Genomic DNA, 27,390 nt, shown 5'->3' on the forward strand with positions numbered 1-27,390 from the left:
AACAAAAAGTTAATTAAGACAATAATTTAAAATATTTAATTAGCAAATTAATTGATACAATTAACTTTTTAATCAAACACACAAAAAAGTATCACTAAAAATATTTCAATTAAAAAGATCATTGAAAAAATAATCAATAATGATGGAAAATTTGTTTAATTTTTAATTAAAAATTTATTTCAAACAATAACTTTTTTAATCAAATTAAAAAGTAATTAAAATAAGTTTAATTAAAAAAATAATTAATTAACTTTTAATTAAAAAATTAAGTGATACAATTAACTTTTTAATTAAAAAAATAATTGATACAATTAACTTTTTAATAAAACACAGACAAAATATCACTAAAAATATTTCAAATAAAAAAGTTGATTTATTTAATTTATTTAATTAATAAATTAATTGTCACAACTACTCTTTTCAACAAGATAGAAATATACAGTTATTTAAGACAATGATTGAAAAAAATTTATTGATACAATAAACTTTTTAATCAAACGTGGAAAATAAAAAAAAAAAAAAAAAAAAAAAAATGTGGATTTTTTTTTTTACATTTTTAATTACAAATTTATTTCAAACAATCAGATTTTTAATCAAATTAAAAAACGAATTAAAATAATTTCAAGAAAGTAATTAAAAATAATTAAATAATTTTTAATTAAAAAATTAATTGAGTTTTGCAATCAACGTCAATTAAAGTTTTAATTAAATAAATTAAAAAATAATTGAAATTTTTTAGTCAAGTATATATTGTATGCCCAATTAAAACTGTGATTGATGCTATCGTTTTCGTGATGGCAGACATTTCAATTAAAAAAATTAATTGGATCAATTAATTTCGTGATTGAAACAAAAATTTTTGTGTGTATGTGAAAAACATCAATCTGTCCCATTTTCCCCCGGATTCATAGGTATTTCATTTATAACATAAAGTGTATTTTTTGTCAATGTATAATAAACTAAAATGCTAAGTACTAACCTTTCTTAATATGTTAATTCTAATAAATATTTAATCTTCTATATTATTGTCTATCTGTAAATTCGTGGTCTGGCCAAGAAAACATTGATATTTTTTATGTGTCTCATAAGAAGACCTACCTTAGCCCAAGAAAAAAATGGGTTAACAAAACCTCTGATAAAAAAAATTACATCTACTTTATCATAGTAAAGGTCTTGATTGGTACAAAATAAAGACATTCTCTCCTCATCGATATTTGCTTATCAAACAACAGCAATAACCTACAAATGGCAAACAAACAAAAATGACATCAAATCAAATAAGAAAATAACATCATTTCATTATCACGTTTTCTCTGAAATTGGATGCCATCCCTAGCCAGAGTTTGAAAATGGTGGAAGTGGGGCATTGGAAATGTTTTATGTTAGTGGCTACAAGAGCCTAAATATTTGAGTAGGAGAGAGAGAGAGAGTATATATAAATTTGTAGCATACTTTGAGGGGTATATAGTAAATTAGGAATTTATGTTTTTACAAAAATTTCGAAAAGAAAGAGAATGTTTCAAAAAACAATAAATAAATAAAAAAGGAAACTGGTAAAACGGGTAAAAAAAATGTTTAATGGAATTTTGCATTGGAAATGTTTTATGTTAGTGGCTACAAATAGCCTAAATATTTGTATAGGAGAGAGAGTATATATAAATTTGTAGCATACTTTGAGGGGTATTAGGTATTTATTTTTTTTTACAAAAATGTTGAACATAAAAAGAATGTTTCATGTCCAAGAAAGTCGAATTGGCATTTTCGAATTTCGAAAATTTGAAAGTTGTGCTGAATTGTTCTAGGTTTGTGCCGAAAGTAGAATTGCCATTTTCCAATTTCAAAAATTTGAAATTGTGCTGGGTTTGTGCCGATTTTTTAAAATTTTATCAAATAGGTGAGATATTTGGAAAAAACCTTTTTGAACAAAATTTTTGCCAGAATTGCCATTTTCGACATTCGACATTTTAACAGTTGTGCTGAGTTGTGCTAGCCGAGTACATTATTGTGCAGTTTAAATAAAAATTCTATCTCTTATAGTTTTCGAGAAATTCAGAAATTTCGAAAAATTCCCAGTTTCGCCATTTTCGAATTTCGAAAATTTTTATATTGTATTAAACTGTTATCGCCTTGTGCTTAGTTGTGCCGTTGAGATCACCTTTCTATCTTAATCCGTTTCAGAGAAAAAGCTAAATTACATTTTTAAAAAAGTTCCAAAATATATGTTTGAAAAACGCCAAATTTAAATTTTTGAATGTCAAAAAACTGAATATTGTGTCAATTTGTGCTAGGTTAGTACTCATTTGTGCCGTTTGAATCAACTTTCTATCTCAAGCCGTTTTGGAGATATTCGCAAAAACTTTTTTTAAAAAATGCCAATTTATGATTGAAAATAGTCAAAATTTAAAATATTCGAATTCCAAAAAACTGAATATTGTGCCAATTTTTGCTAGTTTAGTACTCATTTGTGCCGTTTGAATCAACTTTCTATCTCAAACCGTTTTGGAGATATTTGCAAAGACTTTTTTTAAAAAATGCCAATTTATGATTGAAAATAGTCAAAATTTAAAATTTTCGAATTCCAAAAAATTGAATGTTATGGGCTTATTTCGATGATTATATATATATATTTTTTTATTTTTTCCTATTTTTGTTTATGGCTGGGGAGCCACTTTAATATTGCAGGAATAATATTATAAATGTATATAGAATAATTTGAGTACTTGACTTATAAATATAATAATAATTATTCAGGATTTGTCATAAGTAATATAAATTAATTGGCCTTATAGGCTTTGTATTACGAAAAATTTTGAAATAAATAAATAAATAAATAAATAAAAAATATTGTTTTTTAAAAAACAAGTACGTAAAGTCTAAAGTCGGGCGGGGCCGACTATATTATACCCTTCACCAAAATTTGTGTTACCATCTCAACTCTTTCAAATTTGTTGGGAGTTATTATCAAGGTTTATATTCCCATATACAAATATTTATATCTGAAACGATTTGGACACAATTTTTATACTTCTACAAAATATCTAGAATTAAAATTTAAAACGGTTAACGTCGTGGGATGAAACACAATGTTAGTAAAACCAAGTAAGGAAAGTCTAAAGTCGGGCGGGGCCGACTATATTATATCCGTGGTGTAGGATATAATATAGTCGGCCCCGCCGACTATCAATATTTTTGATACCATCTTAACACCTTCAAATTTGTTAGGAACTATATAAAGGTTTATATTCCCATATACAAATATTTAAATATGAACCGATTTGGAAAAATTTTTTAAACTTTCACAAAATGTCTGGACTTAAAATTTAAATTGGTTGATGACCGGGACAGACCACAATGTTAGTATAAAATATCGGAAATATTTAAATTGCATAAAATTTAGCAAATCTGCATTCATGATTTATAGGTTGATATATACTAATTAGGGTATAGGTAAATTTGAATCAGTTTTGCGAGTTTTCGACTTAACAGTGACGATTTCACAAGGAACATGTGGGTATTTTGGCCATATTTGCTAAAATCGGAAGAACATATATATGGGGGCTTTGTCTAATTCTGAGCCGACTTTGATAAAATTTGGCACACATTGCTAAAATTTTAATTGAAAGCTCAGTGCAAAACTTCAAAATTTTCGAAATGAAACTTTGGCCTCCGTGGTCAATGAATTTAAATCGGACAAAAGATATATATTGGAGTTATATCTACATCTGAACCGATTTTAACCAAATTTTGCATGTGTTGTATGAATGTTAGTCCTTCTCTCTGTGCATAACTTTAATTAAATCGGCGTGAAATTTTGACTTCTGAGGTCATATAAGTTCGTATCGGATGAAAGATATATATGACAGCTATATCAAAATCTGAACCAATTTCAACTAAATTTGACATTCATAGTATAAATGTAATTTCCATTTCCTGTGCACAATTTTAAGTAAATCGGAGGAAAATTTTGATCTACGGTGGTCATATCTGTAAATCGGACGAAAGATATATATGGGAGCTATATCTAAATCCGAACCAATTTGAACTAAATTCGGTACGCATATTTATAATGTTAATTCTACTCCCTGTGCAAAATTTCACGTTACTCGGAGTAAAACTTTGGCCTCTGGCGCCATAGGAGTGTAAATCGGGCGAAAGCTATATATCTAAATCTGAACCGATTTCAACCAAATTGGGCACGCATAGCTACACTGCTAACTCTACTCCCTGTGCAAAATTTTATTTAATAAGCGCAGCAAAAAATTGGCCACCGTGGTCATATGAGTGCAAATCGGGTGAACGATATATATGGGAGCTATATCTAAATCTGAACCGATTTCAATAAAATTTGGCACACTTGACTACACTACTAATTGTACTCCTAGTGCAAAATTTCAACCAAATTGGGGTAAAACTCTGGCTTCTGGGACCGTATTAATCCATATCGGGCGAAAGATATATATGGAAGCTATATCTAAATCTGTGGACATTTATAATGTTAATTCTACTCTCTGTGCAAAATTTCACGAAAATCGGTAGTAAACTTTGGCCTCTGTTGCCATATGAGTCCAAATCGGACGAAAGATATATATATGAGAGCTATATCTAAATCTGAACCGATTTCGGATGTACTGAATTTGAAGAACATCGGTTGATAAACACCAAATTATATAGCGACCCTCTGCCAAATTTGAAGACGATCGGACTTAAACTGCGACCTGTACTTTGCGCACAAAAATACATGAACAGACAGACAGACGGACGGACATCGCTAAATCGACTCAGAATTTAATTCTAACACGATCGGTATACTAAACGATGGGTCTCCGACTTTTCCTTCTTGGCGTTACATACAAATGCACAAACTTATTATACCCTGTACCACAGTAGTGGTGAAGGGTATAAGCCAATTTATGCTTGAAAATAGTCAAAATTTAAAATTTTCGAATTTCAAAAAACTGAATATTGTTTTCGAAATTCGAAAATGGCAATTCTACTTTCTTGGACATGAATGTTAAAAAAAATCAATAAATAAATAAAAATAAACCCCCATATGCAAAAAAGTTAAAGAAAACTTCTAGCTCACTTCAATAAATTATTTTGCATATGGGCAAAAATAAATAAAAAGGAAACGGTTGAGAAATTTTTAATGAAAATTTGTATTGCTCTATGCTTTGTGCTGGTTCGTTGATTTCGCAGCTTTATTCAAAGATTATAGATTTGATCTATAATCTTTGGCTTTATTAACATGTATCCCTATCTAATATTTTGTTATGATTTTCTCAGTTTATTTAAAAATATTAATTGTATTTTTTTAATTACTTATAAAATAGTTAAAAAAAAAAAACACTTTTCTAAATTCATTCTCCTTATATATTTGACTTTTTTCCTACGAGTGTGGACCATATGCATACATCAAAATAATTGATAACCATTAACGTATGTGTATGGCTATATATCATTGAAATTTGAACTTATGATACAAATTTCCATGTGGTTTACATTTGTTGTGCGTGAATATAATGGCTATGTCGCATATTGCATTATATTTCACACAATGCTATTGAAAAATTGTCTCTAGTTCCCTTATTGCTCAAGTTCCCTTATGCATATATACCACCAGCAGCAACCCATAAAGTTGGTATACCTGTTCTCATAAATTGAGGTAGCTGCCCCGCAACAATAAATTGGAAAATCAACTTGCAAACAATTCACATCAATAGAACCCACTGACCGTCTGAGTGTAATGCAGGAATATTTTAACAATACAAACAAACAAAAAAACAGTAAATTTTCAAGTGCTTTTAGTTGATATCGATGATGTTCATTTTGACACTCACTTCACTCACTCACATTTATATGTGGTGAGTGTGCGTGTGAATACTCAGATCATTGACACGCACTCTATAGCTCGTTCATACGCATATCAAGTATAGCGCGTCTGTGACTTTTTGTGCGTTTATCACACCTTTTCTAGTATGGACTTTAGAGGACCAGTGTGCGCAGTGGGAGAGAAGAGAGAAATTCCCCGATAAAAGGCCTTAAAGCGGCAATTTGAATATAATTCTAAGAAGAACGAAATTAATTCGTTTTAAAAGTCAATTTAGTTGGCCTTAATATTAACAAGTATATGCGTCCGTAAGTTCGGCCAGGCCGAAGCTTATGTACCCTCCACCATGGATTGCGTAGAAACTTGTACTGAAGCCGATGGCAAGGTATCTTAAAACTTCCTAACGCCGTAATATATACCACATAGTCCATACGTGGTATATATTAAACTAAAAAGCCGATTAAATACGTATATAATTAAGTTTAAAGTTTCTATGGAAATAAAATTTTGTTAAAATAAAATTTTGACAACATTTTCTATAGAAGTACAATTTTGACAAAATTTCCTATAGAAATAAAATTTGGAAAAAATTTTTATAGAAATAAAATTTTGACAAAATTTTCTATAGAAATAAAATTTTGACAAAATTTTCTATAGAAATAAAATTTTGGTAGATTATTTTTGGCTCGAGTGGCAACCATGATTATGAACCGATGTGGGCCAATTTTTGTGTGATTGGCTATCGGCTATATATAACTATAGACCGATATGGACCAATTTTGGCATGGTTATTAGCGGCCTTATACTAACACCACGTTGCAAATTTCAACCGGATCGGATGAATTTTGCTCCTCCAATAGGCTCCGGAGATCAAATCTGGGGAACGGTTTAAATGGGGGCTATATATAATTATGGACCAAAATTGCATGGTTGTTAGAGACCATATACTAACACCACGTACCAAATTTCAACCGGATCGGATGAATTTTGCTCCTCTAAGAGGCTCCGGAGGTCAAATCTGGGGATCGGCTTATATGGGGGCTATATATAATTATGGGTCGATGTGGACTAATTACCATATACAAACACCATGTACCAAATTTCAGCCGGATCGGAGGAAATTTGCTTCTCTGAGAGCAATCGCAAGCCAAATTTGGGCGTCCGTTTATATGGGGGCTATACGTAAAAGTAGACCGATATGGACCAATTTTTGCTTTTTGTAGAGCAATCGCAAGCCAAATTTGGGGATCCGTTTATATGGGGGCTATACGTAAAAGTGGACCAATATGGACCAATTTTTGCGTGATTGTTAGAGACCATTTACTAACACCATTTACCAAATTTCAGCCGGATCGGATGAAATTTGCTTCTCTGAGAGCAATCGCAAGCCAAATTTGGGCGTCCGTTTATATGGGGGCTATACGTAAAAGTGGACCGATATGGACCAATTTTTGCATGGTTGTTAGAGACCATATACTAACACCATGTACCAAATTTCAGCCTGATCGGATGAAATGTGCTTTTTGTAGAGCAATCGCAAGCCAAATTTGGGGATCCGTTTATATGGGGGTTATACGTAAAAGTGGACCGATATGGACCAATTTTTGCATGGTTGTTAGAGACCATATACTAACATCATGTACCAAATTTCAGCCGGATCGGATGAAATTTGCTTCTCTTAGAGCAATCGCAAGCCAAATTTGGGGGTCCGTTTATATGGGGGCTATACGTAAAAGTGGACCGATATGGACCAATTTTTGCATGGTTGTTAGAGACCATATACTAACACCATGTACCAAATTTCAGCCGGATCGGATGAAATTTGCTTCTCTTAGAGGCTCCGCAAGCCAAATCGGGGGATCGGTTTATATGGGGGCTATATAAAGGGTGATTTGTTAAGAGCTTGATAACTTTTTTTTTTAAAAAAACGCATAAAATTTGCAAAATCTCATCGGTTCTTTATTTGAAACGTTAGATTGGTCCATGACATTTACTTTTTGAAGATAATTTCATTTAAATGTTGACCGCGGCTGCGTCTTAGGTGGTCCATTCGGAAAGTCCAATTTTGGGCAACTTTTTCGAGCATTTCGGCCGGAATAGCCCGAATTTCTTCGGAAATGTTGTCTTCCAAAGCTGGAATAGTTGCTGGCTTATTTCTGTAGACTTTAGACTTGACGTAGCCCCACAAAAAATAGTCTAAAGGCGTCAAATCGCATGATCTTGGTGGCCAACTTACCGGTCCATTTCTTGAGATGAATTGTTCTCCGAAGTTTTCCCTCAAAATGGCCATAGAATCGCGAGCTGTGTGGCATGTAGCGCAATCTTGTTGAAACCACATGTCAACCAAGTTCAGTTCTTCCATTTTTGGCAACAAAAAGTTTGTTAGCATCGAACGATAGCGATCGCCATTCACCGTAACGTTGCGTCCAACAGCATCTTTGAAAAAATACGGTCCAATGATTCCACCAGCGTACAAACCACACCAAACAGTGCATTTTTCGGGATGCATGGGCAGTTCTTGAACGGCTTCTGGTTGCTCTTCACTCCAAATGCGGCAATTTTGCTTATTTACGTAGCCATTCAACCAGAAATGAGCCTCATCGCTGAACAAAATTTGTCGATAAAAAAGCGGATTTTCTGCCAACTTTTCTAGGGCCCATTCACTGAAAATTCGACGTTGTGGCAGATCGTAAGTCTATTCATGATGAAATGTCAAAGCATACTGAGCATCTTTCTCTTTGACACCATGTCTGAAATCCCACGTGATCTGTCAAATACTGATGCATGAAAATCCTAACCTCAAAAGAATCACCCTTTATAATTATGGACCGATGTGAACCAATTTTTGCATGGTTGTTAGAGACCATACACTAACACCATGTACCAAATTTCAGCCAGATAGGATGAAATTTGCTTCTCTTAGAGGCCTCGCAAACCAAATTTGGGGGTCCGTTTATATGGGGGCTATACGTAAATGTGGACCGATATGGCCCATTTGCAATACCATCGGACCTACATCAATAACAACTACTTGTGCCAAGCTTCAAGTCGATAGCTTGTTTCGTTTGGAAGTTAGCGTGATTTCAACAGACGGACGGACATGCTCAGATCGACTCAGAATTTCACCACGACCCAGAATATATATTCTTTATGGGGTCTTAGAGCAATATTTCGATGTGTTACAAACGGAATGACAAAGTTAATATACCCCCATCCTATGGTGGAGGGTATAAAAAGTTAGAAAGCTATGACCACTAAGGTCTTAAATTTTAATTTTTATTTTAAATTGTATTTGTATTTGAATGGTAATTTTAATTTAAATTTTGTTTTTTAATTTATTAATTCTAATTCATTTTTAATCCTAATTTACTTTAAGTTCTATTTTTAATTTTAATATTAGTTTTAATTCTAATTCTAATTTAATTTATTTTAATAGAAATAATAATATATATGGAAGTTGGATATTTCAATAGTTTAATGTTTATTAAACACATGCCATTTAATTTCACTTTTTAATACTAATTTTAATTTAGTAGAATAATATTTAATACAAATTTTTTTTGTTTTATATTTATTTTTATTTTAATTGTAATTTTAAATTTTCATTTCAATTATATTTTAATTAAATTATAAATATGCACACCGGATTTGGTTGATATCGGCTCAAATTTAGATATAGCTCCCATATATAGCTTTCGCCCAATGTACACTCCTATGGGCCCAGAGGCCAATCTTTTGTTCCGATTTACGTGAAATTTTGCACAGGGAGTAGAATTAACATTATAAATATACACACCGAATGTGGTTGAAATCGATTCAGATTTAGATATAGCTCCCATATATATCTGTCGTCTATCCAGAAACGTCTTATTAAAGTGGAAGGCCTTGTAATTTTTACAAAATCAAGAAGGCCTTCCTACGTGAATCTACATCCTACTCTTGACATTCAAAACCATAACCCTGCAAACGCACAATTCATATTTATTTATCACTTCATGCAATGGTGGACGACATTCTGACATCGATGTTCCTCTCACCGGTAAAAATGACACAAAAATTTATTGATAATGAATTTGGTCTACATGCTTGGCCTTTTATGTCGATAATTTATGGATGAACTTGTGTACTCCCATAGAGATATGGTGCGTAGTTTTGTGTGTACGAGCCATCCATCCCATTGCAACAATGTTTTGGAATTATTTGTTTTGAATATCTATTGAAATGATGATGATATCTGTTACCTTTTTTGTGTTTTTTTGGTTGATATTTGTCTTTCATGTTTGTCCAAGCGTCTGGTTTGTCATGTGTCGTCGTTCCATGCTTACCTGTGCCATTTATTTATCTTGGGTGTATAAACATTTCCATTAAATAGTCAACATGCACATGATGACTTAATGATAGTCAATCATCGAAAATGTTAGCGGTGGTATATGATATGGACTTCATATTGGAGTAAATTAATTTTGCAAATATTCTTTTGGATGTGTTTTGGATCATGCTAACTAAGGGAATCGTTGTCAGATAATGGTGTCCCAGTGATGGGAAAATCTCTATTGCTACTAAAGGAAATGGTTTAACAAATGATCGAGCGTGTGTTTCGAAGGCACTTCGATCGCCTCAAAGTATGCAAAGAAAATATTCAGTAGTAGGTAAAGTGGACCACTCCCCACGGTTGCCACTCGTGCCATATATAATCAACCACGCTTTTAAGAAAACTTTACCAAACATCTAGAAAATGTTGTCCAAATTTTGTTTCCATAGCAATGTATGCCAAATTTTATATCTATAGAAAATTTTTGTCCAAAATTTTATTTTTGTCAAAATTTTATTTCTATAGAAAATTTTGTTAAAATGTTATTTCATTAGAAAATTTTGTCAAAATTTTATTTTTATAGAAAATTTTTTCAAAATTTTATTTCTTTAGAAAATTTAGTCAAAATTTTAATTCTATAGAAAATTTTGTCAAAATTTTAATTCTATAGAAAATTTGGCCAACATTTTATTTGTATAGACAACTTTGTCAAAATTTTATTTCTATAGAAAAGTTTGTCAAAATTTTATTTCTATACAAAATTTGGCCAAAATTTTATTTCTATAGACAATTTTTGAAAATTTTTATTTTTATAGAAAATTTTGCCAAAATTTTTATTGCTATAGAAAATTTTTCCAAAATTATATTTCTATAGAAAATTTTGTCAAAATTTTAATTCTATAGAAAATTTTGGCAAAATTTTAATTCTATAGAAAATTTTGTCAAAATTTTAATTCTATAGAAAATTTTGTCAAAATTTTAATTCTATAGAAAATTTTGTCAAAATTTCAATTCTATAGAAAATTTTGTCAAAATTTTATTTCTATGGAAAATTTTATCAAAAGTTTATTTCTATATAAAATTTTGTAACAATTTTATTTCTATAGAAAATTTTGTTAAAAATTTAATTTTTGTGAAAAATTTTGTTAAAATTTTATTTCTTTAGAAAATTTTGTAAAAATTTTAATTCTATAAAAAATTTTGTCAAACTTTTAGTTCTATAGAAAATTTGGTCAACATTTTATTTGTATAGAAAATTTTGTCAAAATTTTAATTCTATAGAGAATTTTGTCAAATTTTAATTTTATAGAAAATTTTGTCAAAATTTAAATTCTATCGAAAATTTTGACAAAGTCTTTTTTCTAAAGTAAATTTTTCCAAAATTTTATTTCTATAAAAAAATTTGTTAAAAATTTTACTTCTATTGAAAATTGTGTAAAAATTTTAATTCTATAGAAAATTTTGTCAAAATTTTAATTCTATAGAAAATTTTATCAAAAGTTTATTTCTTATAAAATGTTGTCAAAATTTTATTTCTATAGAAAATTTTGTCAAAAATTTATTTCTATAGAAACTTTTGTCAATTTTTTTTCTATAGAAAATGTTGTCAAAATTTTATTTCTTTAGAAAATTTTGTCAAAATTTTATTTCTATAAAAAATTTTGTCAAAATTTTATTTCTATAGAAAATTGTGTCAAAATTTAAATTATATAGAAAATTTTGTCAAAATTTTAATTCTATAGAAAATTATTTCAAAATTTAAATTCTATAGAAACTTTTGTCAAAATTTTACTTCTAAAAAATTTTTTCAAAATTTTATTTCTAAAGAAAATGTTGTCAAAATTTTATATCTATAGAAAATTTTGTCAAAATGTTAGTGCTATAGAAAATTTTGTCAAAATGTTATTGCTATAGAAAATTTTGTCAAAATTTTATTTCTATAGAAAATTTTGTCAAAATTTTATTTCTATAGAAAATTTTGTCAAAATTTTATTTCTATAGAAAATTTTGTCAAAATTTTATTTCTATAGAAAATTTTGTCAAAATTTTAATTCTATTGAATATTTTGTCAAAATTTAAATTCTATAGAAAATTTGGCCAAAATTTCATTTCTAAGAAAATTTTGTCAAAAATTTAATTCTGTAGAAAATTTTGTCAAAATTTTATTTCTATAGAAAATTTTGTCAAAATTTAAATATTATAGAAAATTTTCTCAAAATTTTAATTCTATAGAAAATTATTTAAAAATTTAAATTCTATAGAAACTTTTGTCAAAATTTTACTTCTAAAAAAATTGTTTCAAAATTTTATTTCTAAAGAAAATGTCACAATTTGATATCTATAGAAACTTTTGTCAATTTTTTTTTCTATAGAAAATTTTGTCAAAATTTTATTTCTATAGAAAATTTTGTCAAAATTTTATTTCTATAGAAAATTTTGTCAAAATTTTATTTCTATAGAATTTTCTTTTAAAATTTAAATTCTATAGAAAATTTTGTCAAAATTTTATTTCTAAAGAAAATTTTGTCAAAGTTTTATTTCTATAGAAAATTTTGTTCAAATTTTATTTCTATAGAAAATTGTGTCAAAATTATATTTATATAGAAAATGTTGTCAAAATTTTAAATCTATAGAATTTTTTTTTCAAAATTTAAATTCTATAGAAAATTTTGTCAAAATTAAATTTCTAAAGAAATTTTTGTCAAAATTTTATTTCTAAAGAAAAGTTTGTCAAAATTTTATTTCTAAAGAAAATTTTGTCAAAATTTTATGTCTATAGAATATTTTGTTCAAATTTTATTTCTATAGAAAATTGTGTCAAAATTTTATTTATATAGAAAATGTTGTTTACATTTTATTTTCTTCAAATTTTATTTTTATAGAAAATTTTCTCATTTTTTTCTATAAAAAATTTTCTCGAAATTTTATTTTTATAGCAAATTTTGTCAAAATTTTATTTCTATAGAAAATTTTGTAACATTTTATTTCTATAGAAAATTTTGTCAAAATTTTATTTTCATAGAAAATTTTATCAAAATGTTATATCTATAGAAAATTTTGTCAATTTTTTTTTCTATAAAAAATTTTGTGGAAAAAGATGTGCCGTTGTAAAACGAAGATGCCCCTTTTCATTGCGAGTGACACATTTGGTGCCAGTTTTGGAAATTCTCAGCGGTAACGTTATTCCCAATTTTTTACAAAAAACAAATTCAAATCCCATAATCGTTACAATAATAAAACTTTTTTCCGCATATGTACTAAGAAATGTTTGTGGTTGTGTCGTATGTCATGCAACATTTTTATTGTTTAATTCACTTCGTCTTTTTCTGCTTAAACATTTTGCAGTTTGAGGGAATTTCGTTGCATTGTCTATTTCTATAAAAAAAAATTTTGTCAACATTTTTTTCTATAGAAAATTTTGTCCAAAATTTGTTTCTATACACAATTTTATTTCTATAGAAAATTTTGTCAAAATTTTATTTTTTCCGCGTACTAAGAAATGATTGTGGTTGTTTCGTATGTCATGCAGCATTTTTATTGTTTAATTCACTTCGTCTTTTTCTGCATAAAAATTTTGCATTTTGTGGGAATTCCGTTGCATTGTCCATTCGTTTGTTTGATTCGACAATGTTGGTTGTGTGTGTGCCTGTATTCGGCCGGCAAAATAAAACAGCGAGCCTATACAAATTTCCAGACCAAACACAATCATGCAACATGTCGTTAAGATATTGAGTGTTTCCAGTATATCAAACATGTTGGATGGTTTGAAGTTATTAAACCCTATTGAAAATGATTTGACATTTTATTTGGTTGAGACTGGAAAATTTTAATATTTAGAGTAACATAATTGGGGATGGAGTGAAGACAACAATAATGAAGGCTGGTATTATGTTCGGTTTTTGCGGCGAAAAGATATCTTCAATTCATCATACCTTTTTATAACCTACACAACAAGAGGTTGATAATGAGTTCGATTTAGTTAATCATGTTCTTATCAGAAATATTAGTCCTTAGATTCTTACCTACATTGTGTCTATCGATTTCGAATCACAGCCTGCGTTGATTTTTCCATCTATAGACCAAAAGGACTTTGCATTTGTCTAAAATTTCATTTGTAGTAGCAGGGTAGGATATGGGCTTCATATTGGAGTAAATTAATAATTAATATTTGTTAAAAATCAAAAAAGAATTCTTCATCACAGTGAAACCAGCGAAAATTTGTTGTTTCTTTTTCATGATAGCCTGATACTGAAACAGGCGATTAACGTCCAAATACATGATATCTTAATTTACAACTAATTATTATTCAAGTTTTATGGACAAATTAGATTGAAGAACTTGATCAATAGAACCATTGAAAAGAAAATGCTAGATACAAATCTATACACGCCTAGACTCTACATGTTTCAGTTCGGGCGATGAACTTTTCCACATCCTTTAGTATAGATCTGGCTGGGATCTGGCTCTATGCTAACTTCTTATGGAGAAAACATTTGGGAATTTTCCTCTTACAAATTGAATAGTCTGTACTCCCACTGTGCATCATCTTTTCATATACACCCAGAGAAGGAATATGATCACCTCAAACATGTTTTAAGAGCAAAATGTTATTTTTGGGTGGTGACCATGTAACATGGTTTTCGCAACCATGTTATTTCCTCGGAAATCATGTATCTGATTTCTGCAAGCAGGTTATATTTGACGAGAAAATAACATTTTAGTGACAAACATGTAACATGGTCACCATACAAAAATAACATTTTGCTCTTGAAACATGTTTGAGGTGATCATATTCCTTCTCTGCATGTAGCTACAAATCCCTTAATATTATTTTATTTCGTTTGTTACTACAGTAATGTATTGGATGTACAACATCACGATAGACGTTTTTTTCAAAAAAGGCTATCCAAATATTTCAAAAATGCTCCTGGAAAAAAGAGTGACACTCATTATGGTAAAATATATGGCCAGTCACACCCTTAGACAATGTTGTCTCGGTGGTGGTAAAATTTTCCACACAGAAAGAAGAGTTTTCTTTTCTGAGGAACGAAATTTTAGACAAGCAAAGTTTTCTTTTGACGCTAAAAAATATTCTTCTAAAGTAAATAAAAACTATCAGAGGCAATCGTAGAATAGCTTATCACAAATTCGGGTTTATTTGCTCCAAACGAAAATACATTATAGGAAAGGGGAATATCGTTTGTCTAAAATTTCGTTCCGGAGGAAAGTATTTTTTCTTTGCGTGCATGACACCAAAAATGACGCCCTTCACTGGACCACCATATTCAGGGGCTAGTGGATTTGCTTCTTTCGACCGCATGTATTAGGTTGAAAAGAGGTGTCGGGTTGACCTCTCTCATGTCGGCTGACATACAGCTTATCCCGTAATCGGCTTGTTGGGCGCCTCAACTTCCAGGATCTCTGTGTCTCTTACATAATCTCAGCCTCTGTCCTTTTTCCCATCTTTAGAATTTCATTTTGTAATTCGGTTGATCCATACATAAATATTAGAATCTCTTTATCCTCCAATGACCTATGCTTATGTCTCTCTTAAACCTTTGAGAATAAAGCCATATTGAAACAAATCCCTTCGCGCTTACTAAGCCACCGTGTTGCAATGGTTAGCATGCACACACAAGGTCGTGGGTTCGATTCCTGCTTCGACCTAACACCAAAATCTTTTTCAGCGGTGGATTATCCCACCTCAGTATTGCTGGTGACATTTCTGAGTGTTTCAAAGCTTCTCTAAGTGGTTTCAATACAATGTGGAACGCCGTTCGGACTCGGCTATAAAAAGTAGGTCCCTTGTCATTGAGCTTAACATGGAATCGGGCAGCACTCAGTGATAAGAGAGAAGTTCGCCAATGTGGTATCACAATGTACTGAATAGTCTAAGTGAGCCTGATACATCGGGCTGCCACCTAACCTAACCTAACCTACTAAGTTGTATCACTTTAAAGGTACTTAAGACCATTACCAAGTTGCGATGTGGATCGCACCTTGTGAATCTATTACAACGGTGGTCATCACTTTTACGGCCAAGAATATAGTGGGCCTTCTTGGGAGCACTCCCGCCGAATAGAGTCCACAGTGTTTTTTGTTTACAGGTAGATACATATTTCCTCGATTAAAGTGAAGCTTCCTCGGATGATTGGTCCAATCGTGGCAGCGCTAAAGATACATTATCATGGTTAATGAGCACTTTTTCCTTTGCAACTACGGCCACTTTGTCCCAGATTCAGCGTTGAATCGCCCAATAGCACAAAAAGTCGGCAGTGTACTGCTCTGTAATGTGTTTATCCTTCTCCAGATAGTCGATGTGATTCACATCTTGCGAATGCCGAAAAAATATTGTATTCATCTTTGCGAACATGAAGAGAGTATTTGTCTTCTTCGGAGCACTTTCGCCGAATGTGTTCCACTGTTTTACACGCTCATTGGTCCTCGTTGTGTAAAGATGAGGCAGAAACTCCCTCAGATTGTGTTAAAACAGCGTCAAATATTGTTCCGAAATAGTCACATGGTTGCGCTTGTTCTATATTGTAAACAAATTTGGTGGTGATCGCGTCAACAGCTTTCTAATTCCAGTCCTTTTGTGCAGAATATTTACCAGATTCTGCACTTAATCCTCGGTTTTCGGGGAACCTGCACTTGACTGAAGACGACCATGTTCAAACTCGTCAAAGGTTTGATCGTTGCCACCGAGTTCTATTGGAATGCGGCCGAAATATTTGTCTGTTCAGGGTTTCAATACTGTCTTTAGGACAGTATTGAAGCTCCACGGTCGATGTATGAGAGCGGCAGTGGGAGGTAGACGCGATCTCTGTGTTTGTCCACAATCTGCTCAATTTAGAATGTATTCTTTTCGCAGAAAACCAAATGCGGCAACTCACCACTTTCATATAAGCGATGCACCTTCTTGGCTCTTTCCAACTCAATTTGTTTTGTTCATCGGTAAGCTTTTGCATTTATAAAAAAAAGTGGGCAACAAAGAGTTTGGGTCTTTTTCAGTAATTCTCTCGGGTTTTCTTAAAACATCATTATGCCCTTTCCTCTGCCTAAGGAAAAAAAACTGGTGGATATTCTCTTCATGAAATCCCTTTTTGACTGAAGATTTCAATTAAATTAGTTCAGCGATTCTTTTTTTAATGGGGGCAATGGTGATATCACCAGCCCATCCAAAATCGAAACTGTTCAGTTTCCATTGCAGCGCCTCCTACCGCGTTCCCCAAAGTTGTCAAGTCAATCGGGGAAGCAACGATAAAGCCAATTAACTTTTAAATCAAACTCGCCAATTAACTTTTAAATCAAACTCGGAAGACTGGCTGATAAGTCCCCGGTTCAAGAAAGAAAAACACATTTTTTTTTGTCAAAATTCGTTTTTTATTATTCAACATAGTTCCCTTCAAGAGCGATACAACGATTCTAACGACCTTCCAATTTTTTGATACCATTTTGGCGATCACCTCTTCATTGCAGCCAAATTTTTTCCCTGCGAGCATCCTTTTGAGATCTGAGAACAACAAAAAGTCGCTGGGGGCCAGATTCGAAGCCCAATTCTTGAATTTTTGCCATCGTTTTCAATGACTTGTGGCACGGTGCGTTGTCTTGGTGGAACAACACTTTTTCTTCTTCATATGGGGCCGTTTTGCCGCGATTTCCACCTTCAAACGCTCCAATAACGACATACAAAAGTCACTGTTGATGGTTTTTCCCTTCTCAAGATAATCGATAAAAATTATTCCATGCGCATCCCAAAAAACAGAGGCCATTACTTTGCCTTTTTGAGTCTTTCCACGCTTCGGAGACGGTTCACCGGTCGCTGTCCAATCAGCCGACTGTCGATTGGACTCAGGAGTGTAGTGATGGAGCCATGTTTCTTCCATTGTCACGTATCGACGGAACTGAAACTCGGGTGTATTACGAGTTAACAGCAGCAAACACCGCTCAGAATCATCAACATGTTGTTGTTTTTGGTCAAATATGAGCTCGCGCGGCACCCATTTTGCACAGAGCTTCCGCATATCCAAATATTGATGAATGATATGACCAACACATTCCTTTGATATCTTTAAGGCCTCTGCTATTTCGATCAACTTCATTTTACGGTCATTCAAAATCATTTTGTGGATTTTTTTTATGTTTTCGTCGGTAACCACCTCTTTCGGGCGTTCACTGTGTTCACCGTCCTCCGTGTTCATTTCACCACGCTTGAGTTTTGCATACCAATCAATTATTGTTGATTTCCCTGGGGCAGAGTCCGGAAACTCATTATCAAGCCAAGTTTTTGCTTCCACCGTATTTTTCCCCTTCAGAAAACAGTATTTTATCAAAACACGAAATTTTTTTTATATTTTTCACAATAACAAAAGTTGCTTCACAAAAGACGCTCTATCTCACAAACTAATTGACTTACAGACGTCAAATTTTGACATGAGTCATTCGAAGGTTGGTACTATATAAAAATAATATGCATTTAATACTAGCGACGTCATCAATGTGTCAGACCGGCGACTTATCAGCCAACCTGTTAAGTCAGATAAAAAAAATTATGGATTTTTTTTTTAATGTTTGAATAAAAATTTATTTAATTAATTATACTCAAAAACATTTTTACTACAAAATACATAAAAATAAAAATTAAATTATAGCCCTTGGTTATATTAAAATTAGTTTTAATTTTTTGTTTTAATTTTATGAATTTTTAATTTTATGAATTTTTAATTTTTCAATCAGACTCACCTAACCACTGTCTTGCATCACTGACTGGAATTTCAACAACCACTATGCAACATGTTTGAAGCGAGCGACCCCATACAAACCACACATCATACAATATTATAAAGGTTGGCAACAAACAACAACCCTGTAGCTGCTATAGAATTTAGTTTGAAATCTTGATTCGTGGAAAGTGGTTGACTCTTAAGAGGGAGCGCATGTACCACACGGTAACGGCAAAAGACAAACAAATCGGTCGATGACAAACCAACATAGTGCAGTGGAGTAAGTGCTTGAAGCACAATAAATCAAAATCCAAAGAAATTATTTAAGTGAAATTTGAAACAGAAATTTGCGAAATGGAGAAAAAGTGAAAAATACAATCGAAATTGAAATACCAAAATAGATTTGATTTTTGCGAAAACCTGAAATCTTATAGCGAAAGTAAAAGAGTAAAAAAAAAGTATAAAACCAAGTGCAAGTGCAAATTTTGATTGAGAGAAAACATATGGTGGAAACGGAAATCGAAAAACAAAAATTGAATTGAAAATTTTATCTGATTTGAAGTTGGAAAAAAAAGAAATAATTCATTTAAAATTTGCCTAAGCATAGGATAGTAGAGAGTGCTTCTTAGAGTGAACATTAAAGCATTACAAATATATGTGAGAATCATAATAGTGAGTGAGAGTGAGAGCTAGATTATTTTGGCTTGCCAATTTAAGATAATAGCCATAACAGATAACGGTAAACAAAACAAGCAAGATCGTTGCCAACCTGCTAAAGTAGAGTGAGGAAGAAAATTTGGCGGGATTAAATAGAAATCGAAATCATCTAGAAACATAAAGAATAATAAAACAGAAAAAAAAATCAAGAAACATAAACAATAATTAAATTAAGAAAAAAATTAATAAAAGCAAAATTTGAAATTTATTTCAAAATATTTCCAAGTGAACGAAAAAAGTTATAGTGAAATTTTCAAAACAAAAATTTAAATTTAAATAAAATGCCTAACTTTTAATAAAATCTCTATATTCCCACTATCTGGATAAAAAATATTTTGCTTAAATTCTATAAACCCAGACTTACTCGCGAGTAGTAATTTTCAAAAATCCTCCTCCACACCACACACACGCTCCTTGCAAACAGTTTTATTATGGAGGACGAATTACGTTGCCCCACTTGCAAACAGCTATTTGCTAATCCGGTTTTGTTACCCTGCTTCCATGCCCTTTGTTTGGGCTGTGCTTTGGATATACAGACACCGTATACACCTGGTGCCATTTTGGCCTCGGTTACTGGTGGTGCTGGAGGCGTTAGTGGAGGCTCATCTCTAAATGGTGCAACCATACACAGTGTAGCCGCCACAGTTCATCCACATCCTTCGGGCGCCAATTCAGCCCATCCACATCATCCTCACAATCACACACATCCATCAACACGTCACTCGTCCAATAGTTCAGCTGCCAGTACGGCCAGTTCAGCAACCGGTACAGAATCTGTTACCTCCGATCAAGATCAATCGGATAAGGTGAGCATTTTGAGTGAAGCCGATTCGGGTGTGGTCTGCTGCTCGAATACCTCACGGCCAGTATCGTACGCCGGCACAAATCTTTTGCTACAGGGTGCTGCCGCCGCTTCAGCTCCTCCCGGTGCTGCCTATAGCCTCACTTGTCCTTTGTGTCGCAAAATTGTCTTTTTCGACGAGGGTGGTGTACGTAATTTACCACCCTATCGTGCCATGGAATCGATTGTAGATCGTTTCTGTGCCCGTGAGGCTTTACGTTGTCAAATGTGTGAAACCGATCCCAAGGTAGCCTCTTTGGTGTGTGAACAATGTGAGATACGTTATTGCGATGCTTGCCGAGAACTATGCCATCCGGCCAGAGGACCCTTGGCCAAACATAATTTGGTTAAGCCCAAGGGAGCTGCCCAACAGAGAGAGTCGGTTTGTGGTGAACATGAAGAAGTTCTATCGATGTATTGTCTAACTTGCAAGATTCCAGCATGTGCTGAATGCATCAATGATCAGCGTCATCCACAACATGAAGTGCAGCCGATAAGCACCACATGCAAGGCACAAAAGGTGAGTACGAAATGTTGTGTATTTATGATTGATTAGGGTCAATTTGAGCAGAGAGAGCCTAAGAGATATTAGCAACGCAATTTCTTAGAGAGAGAAATTCTTGGAGATAGTAGGAGAGAGGGAGATTTGTGTTTGTGTGTGTGTTACATTGAACTAAATATGAGAAAATCTTGCTGATCGCATCAGAATTTTAATGGAAAATCAGTTTTCATATATAAAAATTTCGATTTTTCCGTATTTTGAATTTTTAGGAGTGGTAGCAAATTAAACTCCTTTTTAGGAGATACGAGCAAGGTGAAGTTTTTGGATTTTGTTCAAGATATTAATGGAATGCTCTAGGATGAATTTTTAGGAGTGGTAGCAAATTAAACTCCTTTTTAGGAGGTACCAACAAGGTGAAGTTTATGGATTTTGTTCAAGATTTTAATGGAATGCTCTAGGATGCAACGCTTGGAAGATACAAGTAATAAATATTTTTTTCATATAAAATTTTCGTCGAAAACAAGTTTTTTCGATTGTTTTAGTGGAATGTTATTTTTTTTGGTGGAGATCACGGTTTTGGGGGAGATCACGGTTTTGGAAAACAAGTTTTTTCGATTATTTTAATGAAATGTTATGTTTTTTTTTGGTGGAGATCACGGTTTTGGATGCACAGCTTAGAAGATACAAGCAACAAAAAAATTTTTAAGTTTTGAGGATTTGCATCGAAATTTTGATGTTTTTTGGGTAGTTACGAATTAACGTGAGTTTGGCTCTAGGGCGCATATTTAAGGAAATATAACTAAAATAAGTGTTTCATATAAAAATTAAAATTTTTCGGAGGATTTTCATGGAAATTTTGATTCTTTGGGTATGGTCATGAATTAACCTCATTTTCGCTCTAAGACTTATATTTAAGGCGATATGGGCAAACCAAGTTTTTCATATAAAAATTTGAATTTTTTAACCATATACATGTATTTTTTTATTTTTTGGCAGTTGTCACAAATTAAACTTCTTTTCGCTTTAAGATGCATATTTAAGGAGATATGACCAAAATATGTTTTCATTTTTTAATTTTTTAGGGGTGGTCATGAATTAACCTCCTTTTCGCTATAAGACTCATATTTAAAGAGATATGGCCAAAACAAATTTTTCATATAAAAATTTGGATTTTTTGAGGATTTTTATAAGAATTTTGATTTTATGGCGGTAGTCACAAATTAAACTCCTTTTTCGCTCTAGGGCATATTTTTTTTTAAGAGATATAGGTAAAATAAGTTATTCATATAAACATTTAATTTTTTTGAGGATTTTCATGGAAATTTTGATTTTTAGATGTGGTCATGAATTAACTTCCTTTTTGATCTAGGCCGTATATTTAAGGGAATATGAGCAAAATAAATTTTCCATATAAAAATTTTATTTTTTGAGAATTTTCATCGAAATTTTGATTTTTTTGGGGTTGTCATGAATTAACGCCCTTTTCGCTATAGGATGCATATTTAAGGAGATATGGCCAAAACAAGTTTTTGATATAATTTTTTTTTTGGGATTTTCATAGGAATTTTGATATTTTGGAGCCTGTCACGAATTAATCTCCTATTCGCTCTATAACGCATTTTTGGGGAGATATAGGTAAAATAAGTTTTTCATATACAAAACGCATTTTTAGAGAGATGTGGGTAAAATAAGTTTTTCATATACCAAAATTGGATATTTTGAGGAGTTTCGTAGAAATTTTGATTTTTAGATGTGGTCATGAATTAACTTCCTTTTCGATCTAGGCCGTATATTTAAGGGGATATGAGTAAAATAAGTTTTCCATATATAAAAATTATTTTTTTTTAAGATTTTCGTATTTTGATTTTTTGGGGGTTGTCACGAATTAACCTTCTTTTCGCTTTAGGATACATATTTAAGGAGATATGGCCAAACTAAGTTTTTCATATAAAACTTTGGATTTTTTAGGAATATACATAAATATTTTGTTTTTTTTTTTTTTGGCGGTTGCCACAAATTAAATTTTTTTTACTTTCTAAGACACATTTTTTTGTTTTTGAAGAGATATAGGTAAAATAAGTTTTTCATATAAAAATTTAAATTTTTTGAGGATTTTCATGGAAATTTTGATTTTTTAGGGATGTTCATGAATTAAAATCCTTTTCCCTTTAGGACGTATATTTAGGAGATAAGGCCAAATTAAGTTTTTCATATAAAAATTTAATTGTTTTTAGAATTTTCATTGAGATTTTATTTTTTTGGGGTGGTCAGGTATTATCCTTATTTTTCCTCTAGTATGTATATTTAACGAAATATGGCCAAAACAAGTTTTGGAGGTTGTAGGATACATGTTTGGGAAATGCCAGCAAAACTGTTTTTAATATAAAAATTTCAATTGGTCAAAATTTTAATTTAATTTTTATTTTTTTGATGGTTGTCAGAAACTAACAAAATTCGCTGTACTCAGAATTTCGAAGGAATTTTGGATTTTTTTTAGATTGGTTACGAATTAAGCTCCTTTTCGGTGTAGTGTTTTTTTTTGTGGACAAGTGTATAAAATGTTTGAAAATGAGCGTGTTTGTGATAAGTGCAAATTTTTATCATTTATGAATTACTTCACAATATAACCATGTTAATGTGGTATCACAATGGACTGAATAGTCTAAGTGAGCCTGAATCTTAATCGGGCTGCCACTTTAACCTAACCTAACCTAACAATATAACCATCAATAATAATAAGACCAACTATTTTTCAAAATTTTTTGAACAACGTCACTTCTGTAATGTTTATGAATTAATCAGGGTCCCCATTTGTATATACTATTCGCTGGTTGGAAAAGAGAAGCAATTAAAAAAATCCCTAAACTATCCAAATATGTTTAGAGGAAAATTTGTCCGTCCGATTTTCCCCAAATTGGAGGTATTTTTTCGTGGATTGGTGCGACATTTTTGAGATGGTGATTTGGTGGGGAATTTTTTCCAAATCAGTTCAGTATAATAAATCAGGTTTACACGAAATTCTTTTTATTTCTACATTATTAAAAAATAAGCCCAGCGAATTGCCAAAATTTAAAAAAGGAAAATTTTGCACTCCCCAGCAAAAAAAAAAGCGTCGCCAAAAAAGTAGTGAAAATGTTCTTTTTGGATCCGGAAGTGGTGCCAAATTGACGCAGAAGCGATGAATTTAACATGGGCTTTTCATAGGACGGATGTCCACCATTTCAACAGACGCTGCACTGAATTTGCATCACTTCTTAAGGTGTGAGGCGAATTCAGTGTTTTGGATGTGAATTAATAAATTTTGTGATATTTTGACAAATAAATAATTTTTAAAAATTGTTATGATTTTTAATGCATTATAACGATTGATTCATATTGATCTACATAATTTATCTTATTTTTATGGGAAAAAAAATATTTTTATGGCAAAAAAAATATTTTATATTACAAATTGTTAAATTTTATTATTTTTGGCGAAATGAAATTTTCCTTTTTTTAAGTCTATCTCAAACATTTTATAAACTAAACGTGGCTATAAAGTTTAATAACCATACACATAAGTTCAAATCGAGACAATACTGTACATCTGCGTTTCTAGATATTTCACAAGCATTTGATAAAGTATGGCATGATGGCCTACTAAAGAAAGTCAAATCGCTTGTTCCAATAAACTATTGTTTGTTTATCAAATCATATATTCAAAACCGATTATTCTATGTACAAGAGAATGATGAGATGAGTACACTGAGATTAGGGCGGGCGTTCCCCAGGGGAGCGTTATGGGTCCTATTTTATATGTACTATTTACATCAGATCTGACTGAATCAGAATCTACTGTCATTGGAACTTTTGCGGATGATACCGCAGTACTGGTAGTAGACATCAATGCGGAAAATGCGAGTAATTTACTACAGAATTATTTAAATACTTTAAGTATATGGCTAAAAAACTGGCGCATAAAAGCGAATGAGTCGAAATCTACCCATGTCACATTTACATTAAATCATTCAACTTGTCCACCTGTGAAAATGAATCAAATAGATATTCCACAAAAGAAAGAGGTCAAATATCTTGGATTGTACTTAGATAGCAAACTGAAATGGGGAACTCATATCAAAACGAAACGAAAAGCACTTGATATTCAAGCCAATAAAATGAACTTTCTAATTGGTCCCAATTCGAAACTCTCTTTGGAAAATAAAATACTGATATATAAATGTATAATAAAACCTATCTGGACATATGGTATCCAGCTATGGGGCACAGCTTCCAATACAACTATCAAGATACTGCAACAATTTCAATCTAAAATACTAAGAAAAATAACTGTTGCTCTTTACTACATAACAAATAAACAAATACATGAAGAACTGAATATGAAAACTGTTAAAGAAGAAATAATATCGCAACTTCAAAGTTAAAAATAAGAACACAAAATCATCCAAACCCATAAGCAACAAATTTAATGGCAAATGTGGAAACTTTCACTAGACTAAATAGAAAAGCTCCGCAAGATTTACTATTGTAATTATTAAAAAACCATAAACATGAAGATTGAGGAAAACAAATATTGAAAATATAATAATTTTAATTAAATATATTTAATATAAAATGGGCTCACCACTGGGTGGGTACCATTAGCATAACTGTATTAATAATCAATTAAATAATGAAAATATCGCTAATAAAAAAAAAATAAGTTCAATATGAACTAAACCAAAAGAAAATATTCGTACGATTCCCAAAAAATAGTAAGAATGAACTACTGTATGCTTAAAATGGTCATGATTTGGCGCCAATGATTTTCTTCTTTACTTTTTCCATTTTTTTCATCCATGAGAGGATGTGATTTCGTGAAATGCAGTTAAAAAGTACAACAGGTCCATGCATTCCTGGTTTTAATAACGCTTTGAGGAAATCTCAAAATGTGGAATTCAATTTAGTTAAATTTTCGAACGAGTTATTTCATTCTTCCCATAAAACAGTTTACTTTTTTTCAGTGTACCAGTCAATTTTATTACTTGAGTATTTAAAAGTAATTTTTCGTTCATAAATATTTGGTGAAATCATTCATTTCATTACAAGTTGGTATTACAAAAGATTAATTTTTTTTTGCAATTTTTAAATTAATACTGATTTGCCACAGCAGAGCCTATTTTTATACCCTCCATCATAGGATGGGGGTATATTAACTTTGTCATTCCGTTTGTAACACATCGAAATATTGCTCTAAGACCCCATAAAGTATATATATTCTGGGTCGTGGTGAAATTCTGAGTCGATCTAAGCATGTCCGTCCGTCCGTCCGTCCGTCTGTTGAAATCACGCTAACTTCCGAACGAAACAAGCTATCGACTTGAAACTTGGCACAAGTAGTTGTTATCGATGTAGGTCGGATGGTATTGAAAACGGGCCATATCGGTCCACTTTTACGTATAGCCCCCATATAAAGGGACCCTCAGATTTGGCTTGTGGAGCCTCTAACAGAAGCATATTTTATCCGATCCGGCTGAAATTTGGTACATGGTGTTGGTATATGGTCTCTAACAACCATGCAAAAATTGGTCCATATCGGTCCATAATTATATATAGGCCCCATATAAACCGATCCCCAGATTTTGCTTGTGGAGCCTCTAACAGAAGCATATTTCATCCGATCCGGCTGAAATTTGGTACATGGTGTTGGTATATGGTCTCTAACAACCATGCAAAAATTGGTCCATATCGGTCCATAATTATATATAGCCCCCATATAAACCGATCCCCAAATTTGGCTTGCGGAGCCTAAAAGAGAAGCAAATTTCATCCGATCGGGCTGAAATTTGGTACATGGTGTTGGTATATGGTCTCTAATAACCATGCAAAAATTGGTTCACATCGGTCCATAATTATATATAGCCCCCATATAAACCGATCCCCAGATTTGGCTTGCGGAGCCTCAAAGAGAAGAAAATTTCATCCGATCCGCCTGAAATTTGGTACATGATGTTGGTATATGGTCTCTAACAACCATGCAAAAATTGGTCCATGTCGGTCCTTAATTATATATAGCCCCCATATAAACCGATCCCCAGATTTGGCTTGTGGAGCCTCTAAGAGAAGCATATTTCATCCGATCCGGCTGAAATTTGGTACATGGTGTTGGTATATGGTCTCTAACAATCATGCAAAAATTGGCCCACATCGGTCCATAATTATATATAACCCCCATATAAACTGATCCCCAGATTTGGCTTGCGGAGCCTCAAAGAGAAGCAAATTTCATCCGATCCGGCTGAAATTTGGTACATGATGTTAGGTTATGGTCTCTAACAACCGTGACACAATTGGTCCATATCGGTCCATAATTATATATAGCCCCCATATAAAACGTTCTCCAGATTTAACCTCCGGAGCCTCTTGGAGGAGCAAAATTCATCCGATCCGGTTCAAATTAGGAACGTGGTGTTAGTATATGGTCGCTGACAA

At 32.0% G+C, this 27,390-nt stretch overlaps 1 protein-coding gene across 2 annotated transcripts in view; it reads left to right on the forward strand.

The window, feature by feature from the left end:
* Trim9 (E3 ubiquitin-protein ligase Trim9) overlaps nucleotides 1-27,390 on the forward strand; it is a 751,598-nt gene that overhangs the window by 225,949 nt on the left and 498,259 nt on the right. For both annotated transcript variants that reach the window (XM_075297069.1, XM_075297070.1), the window contains exon 5: nucleotides 18,876-20,940. In XM_075297069.1, the coding sequence (XP_075153184.1) occupies nucleotides 20,011-20,940 (930 nt within the window). In that variant the 5' untranslated portion in view covers nucleotides 18,876-20,010. The remainder of the gene's footprint in view (nucleotides 1-18,875; nucleotides 20,941-27,390) is intronic.

This window comes from Haematobia irritans, chromosome 2 (assembly GCF_050003625.1).
Source record: "Haematobia irritans isolate KBUSLIRL chromosome 2, ASM5000362v1, whole genome shotgun sequence".
NCBI classification, from domain to species: Eukaryota; Metazoa; Arthropoda; class Insecta; order Diptera; family Muscidae; genus Haematobia; species Haematobia irritans.